The sequence below is a fragment of the Schistocerca americana genome, chromosome 4 (genome assembly GCF_021461395.2).
Source record: "Schistocerca americana isolate TAMUIC-IGC-003095 chromosome 4, iqSchAmer2.1, whole genome shotgun sequence".
Lineage (NCBI taxonomy): Eukaryota > Metazoa > Arthropoda > Insecta > Orthoptera > Acrididae > Schistocerca > Schistocerca americana.
In genome coordinates, this window is record NC_060122.1 from 778,247,615 (window position 1) to 778,274,640 (window position 27,026).

Below are 27,026 nucleotides of genomic sequence, written 5' to 3' on the forward strand. Positions count from 1 at the left end.
TGGATATGTGCGTGTGTGCGAGTGTATACCTGTCCTTTTTTCCCCCTAAGGTAAGTCTTTCCGCTCCCGGGATTGGAATGACTCCTTACCCTCTCCCTTAAAACCCACTTCCTTTCGTCTTCCCCTCTCCTTCCCTCTTTCCTGATGAGGCAACAGTTTGTTGCGAAAGCTTGAATTTTGTGTGTGTGTTTTTGTGTTTGTTTGTGTGTCTATCGACCTGCCAGCGCTTTTGTTCGGTAAGTCACCTCATCTTTGTTTTTTTTATATATAATTTTTCCCACGTGGAATGTTTCCTTCCATTATATTGATAAAATTTATAATCAATTATTTAAACATTACATAATAAAATAAATATGAACAAACAAATCTAGTTCTTCAGAGCATTGAAATAGGTGTCGTAACAGGTAGCGATTACTGCAAAGATTTGTAACTATTTCACTAAATTTTGATACCTTCTCATTAATCTCCTGAACTTGTTTCAGAAGTTCTTCACATTGCTGCTCTGTCAAATAACGTTTTTGAGATTCTTCTTGTAACTTAGTCTGTGCTTCTTCCATTTCTTCTGTTAAGGAATTCAGATTCTGAAGCTCTTCTTGAATCTTGTCCTGAAGAAAGTACACACATTATGTAACATATTGTTGTCATATTTTCTCACATTTAGATTCTCAGCATAATACATTACCAAAAAGGAAATGCAATAAGATGAATGTAACAATTCTTATGAGATGAAATAATGAAGGCAGCAGAGGTTCACATAGGTAAAAGACAAGGCCCAATATTAATCACAGTACAAAGCACATGATATTGAGTTTAATTGTTGGAAGGAGAAAATATAAAAATCCAATGAAAGGAGCAGATGAAAGGGAATAGAAACATCTAAAAAAAGTGTGACAGATGGGAAGTTCAATACTGCTAATTGTCAATGACTGAACGAAAGTGCGAGGCTGTAGGAGCTTGCATGACTAGGTAAAAGGTAAGTGCCACCTATAGAAAAATTAAAGAGAACCTCGGAAAAAAAGAAAAGCAGCTGCATGAGAGTCAAAAGTTCAGCTGGCAAGCCAGTACTAAGTAAAGAAGGGAAGGGTGAAAGGCGGGAGGAATAAATAGATGGTCTATATAAGGAAAACAAATTTGAGGACAATATTATGAAAGAGAAGAGGAAGCATGTGAAGATGAGATGGGAGATATGATAATGGAAGAAGAATTTGATAGAGTACTGGAAAACCTATGTGTAGTAGACGACATTCCCTCAGAACTGTTGACATCCACAGGAGAGGCAACCCTGACTAAACTACTCCATATGGTGTGCAAGATATGTGAGACAGGAGACATACCATCAGAGTTAAAGAACAATGTAATAATTCCAACTCCAAAGAAAGCAGATGCTGACTGGTATTAACAGTACCAAACCATCAGTTCAAACAATCATGATTGCAAAATGGCATGAGTTATTTACAGAAGAGTGAAACAATTATTAGAAGCCAAACTCAAGAAAGATCACTTTGGGTTTCAAAGAAATGCAGGAACAACTGAGGCCACACTATCCCTATAAGTTATCCTAGAGGACAGGCTGATAATATGCAAACCTATGTTTACAGTATTTGTAGATTTGAATAAAGATTTTGACAGTGTTGACTATGTTGCACTCTTTGAAACTGTAGCAGGACTACCGTTTGGGACAGGAAAACCCAGTTTTGGTGCAATATTTCTGAGTGTGCAAGTTACAGTCAGGCGTGGGCCTGTTTACAGTGAGTTACACTCACCAGCAGTTGCGAAGCAAAATAGAGGCCACAGGGGCGTAGAACCGCTGGAAAAAGTACATGCAGTGGTTTGCATGGTGCAAGTCACAGGTAGAAGGGGCCCACTGGCAAATCTAAGTCTTATGAGTATGTGACATGGAATGTTGCTTCTAGCAAAACAGAGGTGCACAGCTGCATATAAATAGGTGCCGGTTCACTAACAAAGCATTCAAGTGTGACAGCTCTCCTAGACAGTGAGCTGTGTCACACCACCGGCTACACACAGCAGCAGGTGGGGCGCCAGTGTTCTAGTCCACAGCAGGTCACTGGTTCCACCCTCTGAGGCCAACATGGGGTCCGCAGCCAGCCAGCAGCGGGCCACACCATGGCTCACTACTGTGGGCAGTCTTGTTGGCTCCCAACACATGCCGGAGGCAAGGGCTGCAGATATGGATGCCGGATCGTGGGCGCTTGATGTTGCCATGATCTTAACCACGACGGCAAAGAAGCACGCAGCGGGCCCCAGCGAGTGGCATTGAGACGACAGGGGTGAAGACCACTAAGTCAGCTGCTGGCGCAGTCCTGACATCACCACAACTCTGCAGCTATACAAGGCCGACACACAGCTGTGTGTTCCACGGGTTGCTGAGGCAGCCATTCCACGCCAAACCATTTCTCAGACAGCGAATAGATGTCCTCAACACTGTGGGACCCAGTGACACAGACTGAGGGGAACGCGGCACTGTAGTTGGGAACAATAAATCACTTGGCAAGCTCGGATGAGTCTTAATATGGTGCCTTCTACCTCTTCCCACTACATTTGGTGTTCCTGTTACATTCTGTGTCAGACGTTCCCACTACATTTGGTGTCAGAATAGCGGACGTCGTCTGTACAGTATGACATTTGAGCCCACCGCCTGCATTACAGTCACAACATGTGGTGAGTTTTGACCAGTTTGCTTTTGCGTATTGGACGTTTTCTTTCTTTTTTGTGTTTTTGAGTATGGCTCCTGGCAGGTCATTTTAGATGTTTTGCGTAGGCATATTATTTTTTTTCTGTTAGTGTGTTTGGGGCAGTAAGATGTTGTTTTTCATGGCACTTGATTACTTTTGTATTGGTGCATGATGTTACTGAGTATGATGATACTAAGGTGTATGGACTTGGGTTATTTTTGTAACGGGGAACGAAAGCAACACAATGGCAAAGTCAGGAACGTGAGATGTGTCGGAACCAGAAGCGGTATGGAATTTTGTTGGAAAAGGTGGCACAGTGACAGTGGACAATACGCAGTTGAGGAGTGACTTAACATCTAGAAGGGAGCAGGAAGCCACATCGGATCAGTCGTTATTGCCTAGGATGCCCCAACAGGAGATGGATCCAGCTGCTACAAGTTTGATTATTCCATTTTCTGGCAAGGCATCTGAGGATGTGCGTTCATTTGTGGAGGACTTGGAAACTTCAGCTGTGATGAATGGTTGGTCTGATTAACAGTTGTTACATGTAGCCAAGATTAGATTAACAGGTGAAGTGAAGACATATGTAAGGTGTTCTGAGGCCTTAAGGAAGGCAGGACAGTTTAAGCAGTTGAAGGATGAACTTTTGCGAAGGTACAAGAAACAGACTAGCACTCAGTACTTCAGGGAGAGGTTGAGTACAATGACGAAGAGGCAGGGGAGATGTAGAGAAACTTGTGGACAGAATAAGAGAAATTAACAAGTACACTTACGAGTTGGATCAGAGTGGTGAAGCAAATGGTGTTCTGTCGGAGAAGGCTGAGAAAAGGGCATATGATGTATTTTTGAGGGGGTTACCAGTGCATATATCATGGAAAGTGCATGAAGGGACTCTGAAAGATTTGTATTTGGCCATTCAGCAGGCAATCCAATGTGAGGAAATAGACGTGGCAACGGTGGTACGTGATAGACAAACAGTGTTTACAGTGGATGTAAAATGTTATAAGTGTGGTCATACGGGACATGTGCAGAGGCAATGTACCCAGTCACTGAGGAATAGAGGAAGGAGTGGAAATCAGCAGTGTGGACGATGGTGAAGTGGAGTTAGTAGAGGTAGACAATCGTTTAACAGTAGAGGGTCCCAAGACCCACCTAAGGGGGCTCCTGTTTAATTTCAATGCTACAAATATGTATGCAGAGGTGGAATGTTCAGTGGTAGGATCCATAGGAACTAAAACATTTAAGATTTTGTTGGACACAGGGGAGCAAATGTCAGTAGGTACTAAGAGTTAAATAGGATGAAGGAAGTTAGACCATGTTATAAGTTGCGTGGAGTGGGGGATAAGGAGGTCACACCTTTGGGGTCAGTGACAGTTGACTTTCGCATAGGGAAAGTCCAATTTGATGCATGCATGGAGGTAGTAACATGGGTAAGCGAGAGCTATGACATGATCCTAGGAGTAGATTTCTTGCATCAACATCATGCCAAAATTCACCTTGGACAACAAACTGTGGAACTTGGTGGAATGTTATTTCAGCTAGGGGAAACTGTTGTTGATGCAGATCTGTCACGAGGGGCGTTCAACGTAATGAACAAACCAACTGAACTACGTACATTAGCATTAAGACTTAATTCGCATGCGTGTATGTGTGGTGGCACCAGGAAGTCGCTTTGGGTAAGTGTGGAGTCGAATCTACCTGTGGGTACAGTATATGTTCTTGAACCATTGGGGGATAATGAAGTTTTGGGTCCACATTGGGGGATAATGAAGTTTTGGGTCCACATTGGGGGATAATGAAGTTTTGGGTCCATTGGGTTGTTTTGCAAAATGTTATATTGTACGTATAGAGGAGGGGAACGAAGGCCGAGTAGTTCCTGTGAACATGGATAATTTTAGCACTGTAGTCGCAAAGTTGAGAAAAGGAGTTATAGTAGCAAATCTGGATGTGCCAGATGACAAAGACTGATGTTCGAGTGGTAGGCAAAGCGTTCAACCACTAACTGCCATCAGAACTGCATTGCATGACAAAATTAAGTATTTGCAAGGAGGAGAAAGAGAGCATATGGAAGAATTATTATGGGAATTTAAGGATTTGTTTTTCACACAAGGGCCATTGCCAGCAACTCCATTAGTGCAACACAGGATACCAACAGGGAATGAAGCACCTGTTTACACAAACCATACAGAATACCGAGGTATTTATAGCCAATTGTGGAACATTTCATTGATCAACATCTTGCGGACGGTATTATAGAGCATAGTAATAGTTGCTGGGGAGCAGGCATTGTTGTTGTACCTAAAAAATCTGTGGATGGAACTATGAAATACGGGTTCCGCTGTGACTACTGATACCTCAGTAATAATAGAGTAATGGACACATACCCCATTCCAAACATATCAGAGACTTTGGATCACTTAGGACAGTGCCAGTACTTTTTTACAATGGATTTGACAAGTGGTTATCATCAGTTATAAGTGGCGCCAGAGGATCGTCCAAAAACTGCGTTCTCTACTCCTGGAGGCCATTACCAGTACATCATAATGCCATTCGGTTTGAAAAACGCTCTGGCAACATTTCAGAGGTTGCTAGACAGTGTCTTGAGGGGTTTGAAACCACTGCAGTGTCTTGTCTATTTGGATGACATTATAGTGTTCTCAAGTAGTATGGAGTAACATAGATAATGGTCTAGGGAAGTCTTTATGAGGTTAAGGGCAGCTTGTTTGATGTTGAGCCTGGAGAAGTGTCATTTTGCATTAGAAGAAGTAAAATATTTGGGCCATATTATCAATAAGGACGGAATGTGAACAGATCCAAGGGTGGTACACGCTGTAGGGGATTTTTGAGAACTGCAAACAGGTAAGGAAGTGCAGTCATTCATCATAATTTGAAATTTCTTTTGAAAGTTCATGAAGGATTTTGCACATTTAGCACAGCCATTGACACGGTTGTTATGGAAGGGTGTGAAATTTGAGTGGACAGAAGAGTGTCAGGAAGCGTTTGACAAACTGAAAGAAGTGTTAACATCAAGTTTCCAGATTTTGAAAAGGAGTTTATACTAGCATGCGATGCATCAAATCAAGCATTAGGGTGTGTTTTTAGTCAGGAAATTGATGGGAAAGAACATCCTGTAGCCTAAGCATTTAGGCAGCTGAATGCAGCAGAGAGGAATTACTCAACAACAGAGGGGAAGATGCTTAGTATAATCTATGGAATCACATATTTTAAATGTTATTTATATGGGAGAAGATTTCAGGTAGTGACAGATCATGCCGCATTGAAGTGGTTGTTGGGGCTGAAGGATCTGTCCACTAGACTTGCTAGATGGGCTTTGAGGCTTAGTGAATTCAACTACGAGGTGGTGCAGCGCATGCACTAAGTAAGAAGGTGGCAAAAGTAAAAGTCATAGGTTATGACCTAGCGGTATGGAAAGAATTACAGGACACAGACAACGATTGTAAATTGTATCAGGCACAGCCACAATTTAATTATGTACGACGGTCTTCTGTGCAGAGAAACGAAGTTAGGGCCAAGGTTAGTAGTGCCAGTGAAGCTGAGGGATGAGGTTTTAAAGGAGGCACGTGATCACATGTTATCTGGTCATGGAGAGTGTAGAGCGATGAATAGGAGAGTGGCAGAGAGGTATTGGTGGAGAGGTAGGAAAGTAGATGCGGATCAGAAGGTCAAGAATTGTATACAATGTGCGCAGAGAGCAGATTTGATTCGGAAACAGATACAGCTTCAACGATTGCAGGAAGTGACATGTCCATTCTCTATGTTGGAGATTGATGTCTTAGGACATTTCAGGCGAACACCATCGGGGAACAGATTTGTTCTGACAATAATAGACCTTTTTTGAGGTATATGGAGATGGTGGCTATGCCAAATCAACAGGCAGCAATGGTCGTACAAGCGTTAATAAACAATTAGATTTTGAAGTTTGGTGTACCGGACAGTAATAACTGACCAAGGGACCAACTTCATGTCGGATTTAATGAAGGAACTGTGTAAACTGTTGAACGTAAAGAAGTTGAGGACAAGTGTGTTGCATCCACAGGAAACAGAAGGACAGAATGAGTACACAGAACAATTGGGAAGATGCTGAGTTTTTGTGTGGATTCTCATCACCGTCAGAGGGACGACTATTTGAAGCATATTGTACATGCATACAATGCAAAAGTACATACCTTTACTGGTTTGTCTCTGTATGAGGTAGTGTATGGGTGAAAAATGCCGTCACCATTTGATTTAGTGAAGCTATAGAAAGGAAGGACCAGTGAATCTGTACGTCAATTTGTGGGAACAATTTGGGACGTTTGGAAAAGATACAAAAAGTGAATATGAAGGCTTTGGAAAGGCAGGAAGATGCGGTGAAGGGGAAAGGAAGTTTACCACAGTATAGAGTGGGGCAATGGGTAATGCTGTCCAGCCCCTATATGCAAAAAGGGAAAATAAAGAAGTTCCTCACGAGGTATCAAGGGCCATACCGAGTTGTTGAAACCACATCCCCCCTTAATGTTAAGCTTCAGCTGCCAACTAGAACAATGATAGTATACATTTGATGGTTACGGCCATTTAACGGGTTGCCTGGATGTGATGCCAAGCATGTCACAGGAAGGAAAGAGGAAGAAAGAGAGAGTGAAGAGAGGTGCTAAGCACAGAGAAAACCGGGAAGATAAGAGTACAGCGTGAAGTACCGTATGCTTTGCGATCCAGAAAGTAGTAGAGTATTTGTTGTTTTTTTTTGTTTTCTTGTTATGTATCATTGGGTTTGCGTAGATTAATTAGGCATTGTATTTTCATATATGTATTTTCGAGTATAGCCTACTAGGGACAGCAGTCTTTTTGAAAAGGGAGGAAGGGTGATGGTGATCCCTGTTCTCAGGTCACTGGAAAGGGGAGCATTGAGCAAGTTGGTAGAAGTAAGAAACTAAGGAGATATTCCTGATTTCAGCAGCTAGCAACCAGTACGCCGAGATGACAAGGGAGGAATTACGGAGCTGCCATAGAGGGAAGATAACAGTATGTCCAGCCAGGGTGATAAGCACCAATCCAGACATGTGCACGGCACAGTTATTTTTAGCCAGGAGGGAAGAAATAGACTGTCCAAGGGACATCATTGAGCCAAAATTGAGCTTGCAATGGGTTGGGCTGCATTGGATCTTCTCCACCTACAAAAAATTAGTAGTACGAGGCGTGTTTTTTAAGTAAGTACCATTTTGCAATTAAAAAAAGACATGCTAAGATAGCTCAATAATTTTATTTTTACATGAAAGCCTGTACCTTAATCTACTTTTCTACATAATTTCCGTCAATTTTGAGGCACTTGTCATAACATTGAACCAGTTTTTGAATACCCTCCTCATAGAAGTCTGCTGCCTGACTTGTTAACCACTGCATCACCATTGTTTTGACTTCGTCATCGTATTGAAGACGCTGACTGCCCAGGTGTTTCTTCAAGTGCCGGAACAGATGGTAGCCACTGGGGGCAAGATTGGGGCTGTGTGGAGGATGAGCTAGAGTTTCCCATCGAAAAGATGTTATGAGATATTTGGTCTGTTTTGCCACATGCAGACGGGGATTGTCTTGCAGCAAAATGATGCCCTTGCTCAACTTCCATGGACTGTTGCTTTGATTCTGGTGTGACGTAGGCCATCCATGTTTCATTGCCCATAGATATTTGGCAAGAAATCATCACCCTCATTGTAGTACTGCTCAAGGAAAGTCAATGTACTGTCTAAACATTTGGTTTTGTGCACATCCGTCAACATTTTCGGCACCCAACGTGCGCACAATTTTTGGTAATTCAAGTGCTCGGTCACAATGCCATACAAAACACTACACTAGGAAAGTCATCACACAAGGAGGTAATCATAAAGCGTCTGTTTTCTCTCACCTTATTGCCCACTTCCTGCACCAAACTTTCATTAATGACCGAAGGACGCCCACTCCGCTGTTCATCGTGCACATCTGTGCAGTCATCTTTAAATGCTCTCACCCACTTTCTTACCATTCCATCACTCATAATGTTTTCTCTGTAAACTGCACAGATCTCAACAATGAATATCGATCACTTTTAGGCCTTTAGCGCTAAGAAATCTCATAACAACCCGTACTTCACAGTCGGCCGGACTCACGATTATCGGAGGCATCTTAAACGCTCAGTACACTACGTAAACAAGGAATAATCAGACTGTAATGGCATCAGTTCATAGATTAAGGCACACACTTTAATGTAAAAATAAAATTATTGAGATATCTTAGCACATCTTTTTTTAATTTCAAAACGGTACTTACTTAAAAAACACGCCTCGTAGTAGCAAGTTGTTTTGAGCAGGGAGCGAAATTTGTAGAGCTCAAGGGGAATGGAATTTTAATCAGTAGAACTGTGTGTAACATAATAGGACCAACCTTCCATCTGCCAGTGTCAATTTCAGGAGTCATGCAAGTGAATGTTACACAGCCACAGCCCTACTGGCCAGAAGCCACTTTAGAGTTTTTGCCAAGGCAGAATCTGACTGTGTGAAATCAAACCCTGGAGCCAGGTGGTGTTGTGATCCATGAACCAGTTCATTTTAGAGCAAGAGGGGCGCCCATAAACCAGTTCATTTTAGAGTAAGAGGGGTGCACATCAGCCGAACAGCTTGTGCAATGTGTTGAACAGGATAGGGAAAGGCAACGGCAAATAATGATCAAAACAGAGGCACACAGCTTCATACATATAGGTGCTGGTTCACTAACAAAGCATTCAAGTGTGACAGCTCTCCTGGATGGTGGGGCATGTCACACCACTGGCTACACGCAGCAGCAAATGGGGCGCCAGCGTTCCAGTCCACGGCAAGTCGCTAGTTGACCCTCTGAGGCCAACACGGGGTCTGCAGCCAGCCAGCAGCAGGCCATGCCATGGCTCACTACTGCCGGCAGTCTTGTTGGCTCCCAACACATGCTGGAGGCATCCCGAGGTGAGGGCTGCAGATTTGGATGCCGGATCGCGGGCGCTTGTTGTCGCCACGATCTCAACCATGACGGAAAAGAAGCATGTAGCGGGCCCCAGCGAGTGGTGCTGAGGTGGCAGGGGCAAAAACTGCTGAGTCAGCTGCTGGCAGAACCCTGATGTTGCCACAACTCCATGACTGTACTAGGGCGACACATAGCTGTGCGTTGCAGGGGTCGCTGAGCCAGCCATTCTGCACCAAGCCGTTTCGCAGACAGTGAAGTGGTGTCCTCAGCATTGCAGGACCCAGTGACACAGACCGAGGGGAGCGTAGTGCTGTAATTGGAAACAATAAATCACTTGGAAAGCTCGGACGAGTCTTAATACGGTGCCTTCTACCCCTTCCCGCTACGCAGACTGAGGGGAGTGCGGCACTGTAGTTGGAAACAATAAATCATTTGGAAAGTTTGGACGAGTCTTAATATGGTGCCTTCTACTCCTTCCCACTACATTTGGTGTTGCTGTTACATTCAGTGTCAGAAGTTCCCGCTACAATATTGTGAAGGCAGCGGGGATAGAATACAAAGAGCACAAGGTTATTTACAACTTGTACAGAAACCAGATTACAGTTATAAGAGTTGAGAGACGTGTAAGGGAAGCCTTATTTTAGAAGGTGGCAGTTTGTACTCACTAAATAAAAAAAATCAATTTTTGAAAATATAATATAATTGGTTAGATAAAAAAGTCTATATCCCAAGCAACAGCAGGAGGACACACATATAGAGGTATTTGAATCTGCAAGCTTTCAGAGTCAGTGGCTCTTTCTTCTGGCAGAAAGGGGGGTGGGGGGCAGAAGGTGGGCCTTACCAGTTAAACTGGTAAGGAAAGACTGATTGTTGGGGACTATACTGGATGAGATTTGAAAACCTGGGAACTGGAAGATGGAAGATAGGATAATTTTAAATTCAGAGACTACTGACAAAACATTGTGCAAGAGATAACAAGCTATGTGCATTGTATGTGGTAGAGCTGGGGGATGGGGGCAGGGGGGATGGGGGCAGGGAAAAATAGGCAGGTCGGAAAATGAAAGAAAACTAAAAGGGAGTGAAGAAAGGAATAGTTACTATGAAGAAATACTGAGGCCAATGAAATTAATGTAAATTAAGAACAGGTGAGTAGCAAGAACTGAGAACATGTTGTGATGCCAGTTCCCACCTGCGGAGTTCTGAGAAACTGGTGTCTGGGAGAAAAATCCAAATGGGACATGCGGTGAAAAAGGCACTGAGGTAATGGCTGTCATGCTGTAGAGCATGCTCCTAATAGGATATTGTGTGTTGCCAGTATATACCCGGTGCTTATGCCCATTCATTCTCATTGATAACTTGGCGGTAGTCATGCCGATGTAAAAGGCTGCACAGTGTTTACTTAACAGCTGGTGTATGATGCGTTGCTTCACAGGTGGCTCTCCCTTCGGTAATATGTAGTTTGCCAGTTACAGGGCTGGTATAGATGGTGGTGGGAGGGTGCATAGGTAAGGAAATTGATGCATAAGGAGCGTAGGATCTGATCAGGATATTGCAGAGATTGGGAGGGGGTGGGAGGGGGGAGGGCATGTAAAGCAGTTCTAGGTTTGGTGAGCAAAAATCAGACCAAATGGACCTCATTTCAAGGAATTATTTTAGGAAACCATAGCCTGTTGAAGTATCTGACTGATGCAAACGAGACCAAGGTAGTACTGTGTGACAAGAGGTGTAATCATAAATTGTTTTGTGGCAGGATAAGTAGAATCAGAATTAGGCGTGACAGCCCATGAAATATGCTTTTCAACTAGGCTGGTGGGGTAATTATGTGCAGCGAAGGCAGAGGTGAGACTGGTCGTTAGCTACTGAAAAGAGTCTGCATCTGAACAAATATGTTTGCCTCACATGCCAAGGCTGTATGGGAGGGAATTTTTGCTGTGGAAAGAATGGCGACTGTCAAAATGTGAGTATTGTTGTTTGTTGATAGGTTTATTGTGAACAGAAAGGTGTAGCTGACTTTATGTGAGGATGAGGTCAACATTAAGAAAAGTGGCATGGGATTCAGAATCGAACCATGTAAAATTTATTGCAAGAATATATTTAGAGATTCAAAGAATTTTAACTGTTCAGACTCACCATGAGTTCAAATAGCAAAGATGTCATTAAACAACGGAAAATCCAGGGTGGAATGTAACAATATTAGAGAAGGAAAGTTGCTACTCATCACATAGCGGAGATGCTGAGCCGTGATAGGCACAACAAAAAGATTCACACAATTACAGCTTTCAGCCATTAAGGCCTTTGTCAACAATAGACACACATACAAACATGCACACACTTCGTCTCTCTTTACTAAGTAAGGCTGTGTGTGAAATCTACATGTGACTGTATTTTGATCATGCCCATCTGCAACTTGACATGTCTTCTTTATGTTAAGTAGCAATCTATCTTTTCTTAATTGCTAATATTATATTTGCCATTTTTGAAAAATCACATTAATTGTAATATCAAACACAAAAAGAATGAACTGTCACACTTTGTATCCTTGTAAGCATGTCAGAGATGGATCAGTTCAGTAAGAAATAAATATATACACAATTTGTATCATTTGTGAAGTATAATCAATTTAGTAAATTCTTAATCATTTATTGAAAAAAAAATAGAATAAATCATTGTAGCATGTGGTGCGGGAGTGCCAAGTCATATTATTTTTGCCACCAGGACAAACTTTTTTTGCAACTTTGTATTACTACTTGAACTTCATCTTCTTGCTTGTATATTGTCTCTTCATGATATATCTTGTTTTTTCCACACATATCCTTTCTCTTCAAATGTTTCTTCCTTTCCAAATAAGTGTTTTATTCTACAATTTTTAACCACAATTTTTGTCCTATCACATTCCCCACATTGTAGTGGTATGATCCTCCTGCTCATAAAGTTTGCATATAACTATGTGCTACATGTGTATTATACATGCCTTTCTAGCAATTTTGTGTTATTATCTACATTCGGATGCACCTAACTGATATTGTTATAATGTAATTCAAATTTTGCGTTTTCACTGAAAATTACATTGTTTTATACTTTTTCAGTTTTCAACATTAGTGGACCTCCTGCATTAGAACAAGTAGTCATTTATTGATTGTAAGAAACTTTTATCCTGATATATGGTATTCACAGATATTGTTTATCTTGCAGTTTACAGAACGATTGGTAACTAATCACTTCTCTTATAAACATCTACAATAGCACAATATCAATAAGTGCTTGATATTTTATCTACTTTCATACAGGTAGATACTAACACCAAAAATACTTTTCTCCATTAATGAATTCACACTGATTTACTTTTCAGAGATTGGAATGTTGGTAACTTATTGCTAAGCTTATAATCAATTTTTTGTGGGAACTGAACTGTGACTATACAGCTGACCTACAAGTCTGAATAGAAACTTATGCATCTCTTTACAACACAGAATATTTTCATTTTTATAATAGTAAGCAATGGCATCTGGATGCAGTTTGAAGCATCATCTCTAGTGCATAGTTGTCCAATTGGCTGCGAGTTTGCCTGGCATCTAAATATCACTAAAAAGTACTAGAAAACCTCTCCACCGATGTCAAGACCCCATGTAGTAGATGAAAAAATCATGAATACTAACAAATTTTGTAGTGCTTGCAAAATGTAGTTAATTTAATAAATTGTTCATCATTTACTGAATTAAATAGAATACCCTACCATGTCATGTATTGTGGGAGTGGTGAAATTTGTAGTGAACCAGCAGTTGAATCACTACATAAGACATTATTAGAACATTATTTTAATCTTTCTGTGTCTAGAAAGAATATCCTTAAGCTTCAGATGCTATGTATGAGGGGAAGTCAAAAAGTAAATGGACTTTTACAATTTCTCACCCTAGGGCTTGGTAACACTGCTAGTATCCAGGCCTGAAGTATTGTTGTCTGCAACAGTTCTATACAATGTGTCACTCTTATTCTGGTGTTAGTCATTGTATTGCAGCAGACTGTGAAACATGGCAGCTCCATTGTTGATGGCAGCTCCATTGTCGATCTGCACCAACGAAGAAACACGGGCAGTGATTCACTTATTGTTTGCAGGTGTTATACCTGTGGAAATTATTCACTGAATTCAAGTGCATTATGGTGACAGCTGTTTATCATGAAACAAGATCTACAAATGGATAGAGCACTTAAGTTCTACAAATGAATAGAGCACTTCAAAGTGGGAAGAACATCTCTATGTGACAAGGACAGACTGGACAGGCCATCAACGTCAACAGCTGAAGACAATTTGGAAGTTATTGAGGGTATGGGTATCACCAATACTTTACATCTATTCTGGGACATGTAAGGTGTGGTTTCTGAAACTATGAACTAGATGAAACTATGAACAGTGAGAACTATTGTGATGTGTTGAAATAAACTGAAACCTACAGTTAGATCCAAATATCACAGAAAACTGCAAAAAGGTGTCATCCTGCATCAAGATAATGCTCGGCCACATTCTGCCAAATGGATGGCTGAAACAATAAAGGAGTTGGGATTCGAACTGCTGGAACACCCGCCTTAGAGTCATGACCTGGCCCCAAGTGATTTTGGTATGTTTGGACCACAGAAGGGTGTGCTCAGGGGAAGATGATTTACAAACAATTCAGAAGTCATTGATGCAGTGCAAAGTTGGTTACAGTTTCACCTAGAAAATGTTTTTCCGGTGGAACCACTGAACAAAGTGCATTAAAGTGCAGGGACATTATGTAGAAAAATAATTTATTTTTCAGTTTTCTATCACTAGAATAAATATTCCTTTTCTCAGAAGTTCCTTTACTTTTTGATTTCTCCTCGTAGTTTAATTTTAGACTCAAGTCTACTTACCTACATCTGTACCTATACTTCACAAGCTACCATACAGCACATGACAGAGGGTACAGGTACAACTACTAGTCATTTCCTTTCCTGTTCCACTCGAAAAGTATAGTGTATGCCTCTGTATAAGACCTAATTTCTCACATCTTATCTTAGTGGTCTTTCCATGCAACGTATGTTGGTGGCAGTAGAATTGCTCAGCAGTCAGCTTCAAATGCTGGTTCTCTAAATTTTCTTAGTAATGTTCCTTGAAAAGAACATCACCTTCCCTCTAGAGACTCCCATCCAAGTTCCCAGAGCATCTCCATAACATTTAGGTGTAGTTCGACCCTAAAAATAACAAATTTAGCTGCCCATTTCTGAATTGCTTCAATATCTTCCTTTAATCTGACCTGGAGTAGATCCCAAACACTCTAGCAGTATTCAAGAATAGTATCCTATATGCAGTCTCCCTTGCAGATGAACCACACTTTCCCAAAATTCAGCAAATAAACTGAAGTTGACCATTCACTTTCACTATCACAGTCCTTACAAGCCCGTTCCATTTCATATCACTTTGCAACATTATACCCAGATTTTTAAATGATGTGACTGTGTCAGGCTGAACACTATTCATGTTTTATCTGAATATTATGGGTTTGTTTTTTCTACTCATCCACATCAAGTTACATTTTTCTACATTTAGAGCTAGCTGCCATTCATCATATACAACTAGAAATTTTGTCTATGTCATCTTGTGTCCTCCTAAGATCACTCAACTTCGACATCATACTGTACACTACAACATCATCAGCAAACAACCACATACTGCTGCTCATCCTGTCCACCAAAGCATTTACATATATAGAAACCAGCGTCAGTCCTATTACACTTCTCTGGGGCACTCCTGACAATAACCATGTCTCCGATGAACTCTTGCCATTCAGGACAACTTCTTGGGTTCAATAACTTAAAAACTCTTTGAGCTACTCAGACATCAGTGAACATATTCCATATGGCTCTACCTTCATTAATAGTCTGCAATGGAGCACCATGTCAAATGCTTTTAAAAAATCTAGAAATTCGAAATCTGCCTGTTGCCCTTCATCCAAGTTCACAGTATATCAAGGGAGAAAAGAGCAAGCAAGTTTTGCATGAGCAATTCTTTCTAAAACTGTGCTGATTCATGGACATAAGTTTCTCAGTCTCAAGAAAATTTATGACATTTGAACTGAGAATAAGTTTGAGGATTCGCAGCAAACTGAAGTTAGGAATATTGGTCTGTAATCTTGAGGGTCGATTCTTTTATACAGGAGTCACCTATGCTTTTTCCCAGTCACTTGGGACTTCATGCTGGGCAAGTGAATCATGAAAAGTGCCAGCTAGGTAAGGGGCCAATGCCATAGAGTAATCTTTGTAAAACTGAATTGGGATTCCATCCAGACCTGGTGACCTACTTGCTTTCAAAATTTTCAGTTGTTTCTCTAAACCACAGATGCTTACTACTGTGCCATCCCTACAGGAATCTGTACAGTGGTCAAATGGTGGTATGTTTGTGTGATTCTCCTGCATGAATGGGTTATTGAACACAAAATCAAAAACTTCGCCTTTGTTTTCTATATTCAGCTATCTCACGAGACTTGTCAAAGGGACTCGATGGAAGTCTTAGAACTGCTTAGTGATTTTACATTGGACCAGAATTTTCTCAGGTTCTCTGCCAGATCTGTCTAGTGAGACAGTGGTAGCTGTCATTGTATACTTTGCACATAGATCTCTACTAACCTTTTCTTGTCATCATTTGTGTTTTCTTTTTTGAACCAAAAGTGCAACAGCCTCTGCTTCTTCAGCATCTTCTGAATTTCATTACTGAACCATGGTAAGTCCTTTTGAACCTTAATCCACTTACTAGGCAAATAAGTCTCCAGACCACGATTTACAGTCTGCTTAAACATTGCCAGTAACTCTTCTATGTCCATCTTATTGGAACTGTGTGATGTTAGTTCGCCATCTAAATGAGATGCTGACAACTGTTTATCTGCTCTTTCTAGCAGAAACAGTCTCCTAGCCTTCTAGAGTGCTTTATTAAGTTTCATAACCACAGCTTCTATAACAACACCATGACTGTTAATCCCTGTTTCTATACTGACATTGTCAATAAGGTCTGGCCTATTTGTGGCTACAAGGTCTAAGATATTTCCATTGTGTGGGACTGCTGAACTAGCTACTCAAGACATTTTTCAGAAAAAGTGTTCAAAAGTACTTCGCACCATGGTCTGTATATACCCCAAAACACTGAATCCATAGAAATCCTAGTCTACACTTGGTAGGTTAAAGACACCCGCAACTAGTATTGGATAAGATTTTTTAAAAAATTTTTTTAAATTTAATTTTTTTGCTGATCATAGGCTTTATTTGAATGACTCTAGAACAGTCAAAGTGGAATCAGGTGGCCAGTAAAAACATCCAGCAATTAAATTGGTTTCACATACACCTGTTATACGTAACCAGATATCTTCAATGTCACGCTCAAATTTTAACTCAATAGAGACCATATTTTTGTCAATTGAAATTAGCACTTTCCCTCCTAGGGCCTCTAATCTGTCTTTCTCATATATATTTTCCATGACTCACTAAATAACTCAGAGCTTTCCACTTTGGGTTTCAGCTAGCTTTTGATCCTAAGAATAATCTGAGTGCACGAACTTTGCCTAAGCGCAGTAAATTTGGGAACTTTTGAATACTTCGACAGTTTACTGATAAAATTTTCACAGTCAAAGTGTCATTACTCTGAATGTGGCCTGATTTTCCTTGCTACAAACCAAATGGAAAGTGTTCACAAGAGTACCTCAAACTACTGCCTAGCCCAAGAAAAACCTCATGTGCAGTCCGCAAGTACTCCGCTAGCCGAGTAGCTGCTTCTTTTGCGTAGTGCACCTGTAACCTATCATGACGTAACAAGTATTCTGAAAAAGTTTCTTGAGATTATATAAATTATACTTTATTGTAAAGTAATTAAATGAACTTGTAATTGATTATAAATCTCTATGAAAATTGTAGTATAAAACTTGGATGGTGTTCAGAAGTAAGGCAGCTGCATTGACTCCAGTGGTGGTCATGTGACCAAGTTTATAAGTAAGCATGCTCAGCAGAGCACATGGTCTTTTGGTCACTGGTTCTTGTCTTGATAGGTTGTTGTTTGGGCGGCATGTATGTTGCAAATTCAACAAATCTGACTGTGATTCTGTGAACTTAAAGATATGCTAAACAAGAGGACTTGTGTAGATTTTCAGACTTTTGATATTTTTGTGATATGATTAATTCCATGATATTGTGCCATAAATAATTGTAATTTCAGTGAATATTACTACTAATAAATCAGAAGTGCTGCTAAAAACTGTTAATATGTATGAGGCCACCACTCAGAAATTTGTGCTCGGATGAATGTATATAAAGTCATTATAATTCAGTTGACATTTTATCATTTGCTAATTGCATATTGTGGAATAATTATGGCTTTCGAGCATTGGTGTGTAGCCAAACCCTTTTTATTGAGCCACATGATCTGTTAATGCGTGCACATTGCCCTTACTCACAGAGATGTGCTACATGGAAACTCAACTGTAGCGAGTAGCAAGCACCCATGAGTAATGTTGTACTATCAAAGGGAGTCCTATAAATCTCCTCCCGATAATGCAGGTCTAGAAATCTGTAGCCAATACTGTAACAGAGTTGATGAAGCCTTTGGTTGAGACCCTCCACTCAGCTCTAGGAACAATTCTGCAAATTGTGACCTCTGCTTGAACTGCGTCTGCTAGGCCAGCAGCCTTCACCACTTGCCAGCCACCTTTATGAACAGATGATGGCCTCAGAACCTGTGTTACAGACATAGTTGGTGCTGATGTGAGTCACAACTACACGCCAACTGCACTCTGAATGCCCAATAGCCACATGCAGGGCCAACTCCACATCTCAGATGAGGTGCACAGGATGATCTACTGAGTGCACATTGGCTCTCTTTCCAGCCCTGAACACTATCTGTGTAAGGAGCTCCATAACATGCCAAACATTGTAGCTCCTGATAACTAGTAAACCCCTCCCCCTGTGTGCCTGCTCGGACCCTGCTGCAGCTGTGGGCATGTGTCCACTCACAGGGCAAATGGGCAAGGCCATATTGGCCCTCCATCTCGAGTGACGTGAATGTGTTACCACCCATCACTTACCCCACTGTGCAGGCGGATCCACTGCATTGGGTACAATAGGAGGTGCCTCGGCAGAAGAGACCGTGGACGTAACAAGTGACACCTGAGGTGTTCCATGCAACAAGCCATATTCTCTGCCACGACTACACCCCAAGTCAGTAGATTGAAGGTGACTGACCGCAGTCAAAAATGCATTCAGCTGTTTGTTAACTGCAGCCAGCTCCTCCTGCATACACACACAGCATGCACACATCTTACCCACCCTAGCAAGTTTAACTAAAGAAGTAAATCCATGATCTGCAACTTGTTATCCTCCTGATGTGTCACCAATGGATGCTGATGCATTTGTGAGCTATGTAGATGGCTGTTCAGAAGAAACGGAAACTGCACTACAGACTAAATGACTTTACACTAACAAAAACATGAGATTAAAGCTCTTAAACAGAAAATATGCACAAAATTTGAGAAACATACTATGAGGAAAATACAGGAACCCACTGCTCTATAGGTGTGTATTGACGGAGAGCAGGGGCCTGACTGACTAGTTTAATAAATGAACAAGCACTTGTCTTCAAAACAAAAGAAATGAGCACCTACTGCACCACAGACTGACTGAATCTACACTTACAAGAATATAGGATTAAACTTCTTAAACAGAAAAACATTGAAATTTAAGAAATATACTATGAGGGAAACCCACGATAAGATAAACACTTGATTTGCCTCTATGTAGGCGTATCGGCCAAGAGCTGGCGCCTGACTGACTGACTGACTTATTAAATGAATGGACGCTACTTATGGATGAAATTACTCCCAAAAGCTTTTATAAATTTTTATAACATTATTTAAGATCTTAATGAAAACACAGCCCAAATTTTTTAACACCACTGTTGAAGGAATACATACATTTAAGAGGGGAAAAAAACTGAAAAAAAAAAAAACACTGTGAAAGAACTATCTGAATGAGAGGGGAATCAATACATGTGATGTAGATGTACTAATAACCAAATAACTAAATGATTACAGTTTCAGAATAATTGGATGGGTTATTCAAGAGAACGAGCTTCATAAATTGCGCAAGTCAATAATGCATTGGTCCAGCTCCAGCCTTTATGCAAGCAGTTATTGAGCTTGGCACTAATTGATAAGAGTTGTTGAATATCCTCCTGTGCCAAGTTCTGTACAATTGGCATGTTAGATCATCAAATTCCTGAGCTGTTTGGTGTGCCCTGCCAAATGTCCAGTGATGAGTCATGCTCTGAACTGAGCCCCAATGGCCAGCAAAGATGTGTCTGGAGGTGCCCATGACAGCTGTGGGATACCAACCTGCCTGACATCCACCACACAGACTGACAACCTGGAGTGATTGTCTATGGTGCCATTTCATTTCATAACAGGACCCCTTTGCTTGTCATTTGCAGCACCCTTACAGCACATTGGTGCATTGACAATATTCTAAGCCCCATTTTGTTGCCCTTCATGGCAAGCCATCATTGGCTTACATTTCCGCAAGAAAATGCCCTTCAACACACAGAAAGAGTTTCTACTGCTTGTCTTCACGCTTGCCAAACGCTACATAGGCCAGCAAGGACACCAGATCTCTCCCCAATTGAGAATATTTTGAGCATTATGGGCAGGCCACTCTAACCAGCTTGAGGTTTTTGTGATCTATTGTGCCAATTGTAGATAACTTGGCACAATATTCCTCAGGAGGACATTCAACAACTCTATCAAGCGATGCCAAGCCAAATAACTGCTTGCATTAGGGCAGAGCGGGCCAGTGCATACCTGACTTCACTTTGTGAAGCTCTTTCTGTTAAATAAATCATCCAATTTTCTGAAATTGTTTTGTTAGTCTCCATGTGTCTGTCAAATTGTCAGTTTCTCTCTGGTGTTGATCTTGTGATTAGGTTGCTCTTTCGAAGTTTTGTGACTGAATTAATTTATGTTCTATATATTTTGTGAAACAAACCAAGAAGTGGCTGATCGTTATTTCTTTTTGTCATTGAGATAGCACTGACTGTCATAAATTTTTATATTTTACTGTCATAAACATCAGCTTACGCCAGTGAAATAAATGTAATCATTGGGCATGCAGCTTTCAAAACTTAGATCTGGATTGGACTTTTCAGAAGAATTGTTCATAGCATAATCCTCCGCAGACAACAAAATTTCAATTTCTGCAAATCACCTTCTGTAATTCGCTTTGGAAAAATAAACATAAAGTTGACATTTTTCATAATGAAAAGTTGAAACTGCTGACTAACGAAGTTTTCAAACCTTGCAAGAAGCATTGTCCCAGATGTAGATGAGAATTAGTTCATAAGTAACTACATCCTTAGAATGTGAAAGAATCAATGTCTGCTGATTATATGGGTATATTTGGCACTTGATGCCGGGTGAAGACTGTACTAGCATCCCTTGGAGATTCGACTTTTAAACTTCAGTGAACTGGAAAAATGGATTCAATGGCTTACATAAAGCAGAAAGTTCAGAAAGCACAAGGTTTAATCACCAAGCCTATAGCAGCAGCTGCTGTTGTGAGTTCCACTGATGGTTTAGAAACACAAATGGTGAAGCAATGCCAGAAATGTAAGGATATGGACACCTTAATAATGAACTAAAACTTAAAGTGCATCATTTAAGTTCTCCAACAAAGTTTAAATTTTGACTCACTCCTAGCAGATGGAGTAGACAACAAACAGCAATAGAATTTAATGTTTCTGCAAGGATGTTGAAGCAAACAAGGAAACTAGAGATGGAGGCTAGCATCTTGACAGCAACAGCGAAATGAGAAAGGAAAAAATCTCAATGGCAAGATCAGACATGAAGTCCTCAGGTTCTTTGAAGATGAATTTTCTCAGCTGTGACCAGGCAAAAATAATTATATAGCAGTAGGAACGGATGGTGAAAAAGTTCATGAGCAGGAATTACTACTGCTCTGTAACTTGAAAGAAATTTTCAAAGTAAACAATATGGCAGTGAATTAGGTTTCCCAAAAATATGTGAACTCAGGCCAAAGTGGTGCTGCGGTACGCATGTAGTTTGTGTGTGTGTAATACCACAGAATGCCAAAATGGTGTTGGATCCAGCACCTTTCATTGATGGTGACTATAAGGAACCAATCAAGAAATTTGTGTGCTGTTTAGAATCATAGGACTGCATGCTGCAATGCTATGAACAATGTCTTGGAAAACCTGAGCCATAAGCTTATTTAATAGTTGTTTTCAAAGAAAATGATCCAGAAGAAATGACAGAATAAAAACAGTGGGTTTATACTGCCAGGGATATGCCAGAGACATGTCGCACAAATCTAGAATAGTTTATAGAGGAAATGGCTTTAAAAATTTGTTGTATGGCAAGCCACTATTTCGTTTCAAAACACCGAAACACATACCCAAGGCAGCCTAAACAAAATCTTGAAGATACTGAAGTAATCATTTTGATGGATTTTGCTGCAAACTACTCATATGTCATTTGAGAGACTGTTCAAGGGTTTCATTGGGAGAACAGCCAAGCCACATTACATCCCAAGGTGGTCGTGGTTTACTTTGGTGGTATAGAACTTTAGAATATCAGCATCTGTATTATTTGTGATTCCCTTCATCAAGAGAAAAACAACCAATCAATCAATCAATCAACCAATATCTTTATTCATCTGTTAACAATATACATGTGTGGATGTATCAATTACAATATAGTACCTTATCTTTAATTTGTTTCAAAAACTTGGATAATAAATACAAATATTTTATATCAGTGTGTGTGTATATATAATATTACTTTTCCATATTCAAATATTCTTCAATGCTATAAAAACTATGTGTTAGTAAAAATTGTTTAAGATCTACCTTGAATTTATGAAATTCTTTAATTTTCTTTTTTTGTATACGGCAATGCAATAAAAAGTATATTGGACTGGTAGTTTACACTTTTTTGGTAGAGTGCTCCTTTGTGGGTGTCTCTGTGAAAATCATCCCTGTTCCTTGTTTCATGGTTATGAACCTGATTATTTAATGTTGAAAATTCCTGGTGAGTTTTCAGAAAGCATACACATTCATAGATGTAAAAGCTAGGAAGAGTCATTATTTTAAATTCTTTAAATATTTCCCTCCTTCACCCCTCGAATTTTATAACTGCCACCTGGTTTCTGTACAAATTGTAAATAGCCTTTCGTTCCCTGTATTTTACCCTTGCCACCTTCAGAATTTGAAAGAGAGTATTCAGGTCAACATTGCCAAAAGCTTTCTCTAAGTCTACAAATGCTAGAAATGTAGGTTTGCCTTTACTTAATCTTTCTTCTAAGATAAGTTAATCTTTCTTCTAAGATAAATCGTAGGGTCAGTATTGCCTCACGTGTTCCAACATTTCTACAGAATTCAAACTGATCTTCCCCAAGGTTGGCTTCTATCAGTTTTTCCATTTGTCTGTAAAGAATTCGCATTAGTATTTTGCAGCTGTGACTTATTAAACTGATAGTTCGGTAATTTTCACATCTGTCAACACCTGCTTTCTTTGGGATTGGAATTATTATATATCTGAAGGTAAGCACTGGCAATCAATTCTGTGTCATGATTTATTAGTTTTCTTGGCGGAATTTTCCTTTAATGTATTTACTTTATAACATAAAAAGACAACTATGTATATTGACTTGCTCCACAAATTTACATCTCAAGGTGCTAAATGAACTACTGACAAGGTATCTAAGCAGCAATGGGCCTGTGTTTAAGCTGTGCTCGTTTCTCAGTCTTTCATCAAAATATACAATCTATCAGAAACAAAGTGCAACAATTAGAAGTGGAATTACAAACTTTAAACAGTTCAGTCACTTGCATTACTGAACATTGGTGTAGAGGAACTGAAATAACATTAATAAATTTGAACTCATATATACTAGCATGTCATTATAGTAGAACCACCATTAGAGGTGGTGGATCATGTATATATGTTAAGCAAGGAATTGCCTATAAAATTAGAAATGATATTAATTCTGTAAGTGAGGAAAAACACATAGAAATATCAGCCATAGAGATAAGCAAGACAGATGAGGCACAAAGGTTAACTATAATATGTATTTACCGTTCACCCAGTGGTGATATAGATACTTTCACTGCAAAACTAATCCAGATTCTAGACATGGCTTCGAATCCTAAAGGGAAGGTTCTCATTTGTGGAGACTTAAATATAAACACACAAAACCCAGATAGATTCTGTAACTCATTCTTGAATATATTGCGCTGTTATAAGTTATCACCATTAGTTAACAGAGCCACAAGGATAGCCAAAAACTCATCATCAACAATTGATCACATCATCACAGACATAGATAAAGAAAGTTGTGAAATTATTGTAGATAACCTTGGCCTTTCTGATCACTCCTGTCAAATCCTAAAATTAAACATAAATATAGACAATACAACTAAAACATACACATACAGAAGGGTTTTCTCCAAACCAAACAGATCAGAATTTGCCAAGCAAATAAACAGTATAACTTGGGAAGAAGTGTATGCTGAAACTAGTGTAAATAAGAAATTTTCTAAATTCATGTCACTATTTAAACTCAGATTTGATGAAGCATTCCCAAAGGTGCAAACTGCAGTACACTCACACAAAAGAAATACCTGGGTGACCAAAGGAATAAGGAAATCCTCTGCAACACTCAAACAACTGAACAGGTTAAAAAACTACCATAGTGATCCTGGTTTCCTAAACTACTACCACACATACAAAAGAATATACAGAAGAGTATTACGAGATGCAAAAAAAGCCCACAATGACAGTATTATAGAAAAGGCAGAAAATAAAATTAAAGCAGCCTGGACTGTTACCAAACAGGAAACAAACAGTAATAAATTAAAAACAGTAAACATTCAAATTAAACATAATGGTGCTATTATACATAACCCGAATACACTAGTAAATACTGTAAATGAGTACTTCAGCAGTGTTGCTACCAAGCTACAGCAAAAGTTTGGCAAAAAACAGCTTGAACAAAAATTGAACTATATGGATAACTCAATGTTACTGTTACCGACTTCTACAGAAGAAGTAAGGATGGTTGTGAAGAATCTAAAGAATAAAACATCAGCAGGTTTAGATGAAGTGCCAGCGTGCTTACTGAAGGACTGCATTGACAGCATACAACATCCTTTGGCACACATCATAAATGAATCTTTCACTGCAGGCTGCTTCCCAGAATACTTAAAATGTGCAAAAGTCCTGCCTCTATTTAAGAAAGGCGATCCAGAAAATATAGAAAACTATAGGCCCATCTCATTACTCTCATCCTTTTCCAAGGTAATAGAAAATATAATGAAAAAGAGACTAATGGATTTCCTAAACAAGTACAACCTACTGTGTAAAGAACAGTTTGGTTTCAGGCCAGGAAGAAGCACAGGTACAGCAGTAGCTCACTTCACAAATTTTGTCTTAGAAGCACTTGACGAAGGTGAACATGTAACAGGCATATTCCTTGACCTTAGCAAAGCATTTGACACGGTAGACCACAAAATACTACTAAACAAAATGGAGGCACTAGGAATAAGGGGAACAGTAAATAATTGGTTTCAATCATACTTGGAAAATAGGGTACAGTGTGTAGAGATCTCACAAACGAAGTTCAGCAGATTGACAAAACACATTTCCAAACCAGAACATATTAACATAGGAGTCCCTCAGGGAAGTGTGTTAGGGCCAATACTCTTCCTAATATATATCAATGATTTTCCCCAGAGTGTCAAATACGGGGAAGCAATACTATTTGCAGATGATAGCAGTATCCTTATCAGTGACAAGTCACCAGACAAATTGAGAGACAAAGCTGAAGAAACACTCGATCATGTATGCAAGTGGGTAGTAAGCAACAAATTAACCCTCAATATTAAAAAAACAAACAGTATTAATTTCCACATAAATAAAAAACATAATAACATAGGCCTAAGAGTTAAAGATGAACTTATAGATTGTGTCACAAACACAAAATTCCTAGGAATGCATATTGACTCACAGCTTAACTGGACTGACCATATTGCAGCACTAGAAAAGAAAATTGCTACTGCTTGCTATGCACTCCGGATAATTATGTCAGTATGTAATAGTCCATGTGCTAAGACGACATACTTTGCATATGTGCATTCAATAATTAGTTATGGCATAACCTTCTGGGGTACAAATGTGCAGAACATACAAGCGATTTTCAAGCTCCAAAAGAGGGCAGTACGAATAATAACAAAAAGCAGCAAGAGAGCTCACTGTACTGATTTATTCAAAACCATGGGAATCTTGACAGTACCATGTGAATACATCTTTCAGACTGTGATATATATAAAGAAACACTTTGACCAGTACACACAAAACAGATCTATACACCAACACTGGACTAGATCCTGCCACCATTTGCATCTCATACGAAAAAACAAAACAAAAACCCAAAATAGTTTATTATTTAATGGATTAAAAATGTATAATAGACTTCCAGAGGAGATCAAAGCTGAAACTGGAATACATGCCTTTAGGAAAGCTGCAAAAAATTATTTAGCAGATAAATGTTATTATACTGTCAAAGAATACTGTAAATGACATGTGTTCACCTCAATTCATGCAAGAGTACCTTTGTAACTTTATATTTATGTTTAATTAAGATTGGTATGTATTTGTTTTGTGTAATCTGCAAGAATACATTTGTAAATTTATATTTATTTGTAACTAAGATTGGTCTGTATTTGTTTTGTGTACAAACGATTAAGTTGCACCATAGAAATATGTGCTACCAGAAGTACTATTATGTATATACTCATTCCATGTATACAGTTGACGACATCCATACAACACAAGTTGTCTACGGATGAATAAATAAATAAATAAATAAATAAATACGTGAGAGACAGAATTTGATTTTAGGAAGTCTCAAACAACATGAATTCTGGCTTAAAAGTTTGCAGCGTTGTTATTATCAACAACACAAGAGGAATGTAAATTATAGAGAATCCAGATAAGAAAAATAAATGTTTACCTTTACTCTTTGTACTTCAGATTCAGCATTACTTATCATAAGCTTATTTTGTGCATCTGTAGTTTCAAGTTTGTGTTTCAGTTCTTCAAGTTCTTGTTCAGCCTGATGATACTGAGAATGGAGAAAGTTTCATTACAGATTTGAATATTCAAGTCATCTATTTAAAAAAAATATCATTTCATAAATGAGAATTCTAAATTTTGACAGTATTATTTTTAATATAATTAGGGATACTGACTGTGGATATCATTCAGCTTTACAAACATGCAAAGCATTTTAGACTGCATTCATTTATTCTTTCAC

At 39.4% G+C, this 27,026-nt stretch overlaps 1 protein-coding gene across 1 annotated transcript in view; it reads right to left on the reverse strand.

Moving 5' to 3' along the window:
• The window catches only part of LOC124613796 (putative leucine-rich repeat-containing protein DDB_G0290503), a 187,302-nt gene that overhangs the window by 9,317 nt on the left and 150,959 nt on the right, over positions 1-27,026 (reverse strand). Inside the window, exons 8-9 of the mRNA XM_047142518.1 lie at positions 26,724-26,834; positions 416-605 (exon numbers count right to left, since the gene is read on the reverse strand). Coding sequence (XP_046998474.1) covers positions 416-605; positions 26,724-26,834 — 301 coding nt within the window. The remainder of the gene's footprint in view (positions 1-415; positions 606-26,723; positions 26,835-27,026) is intronic.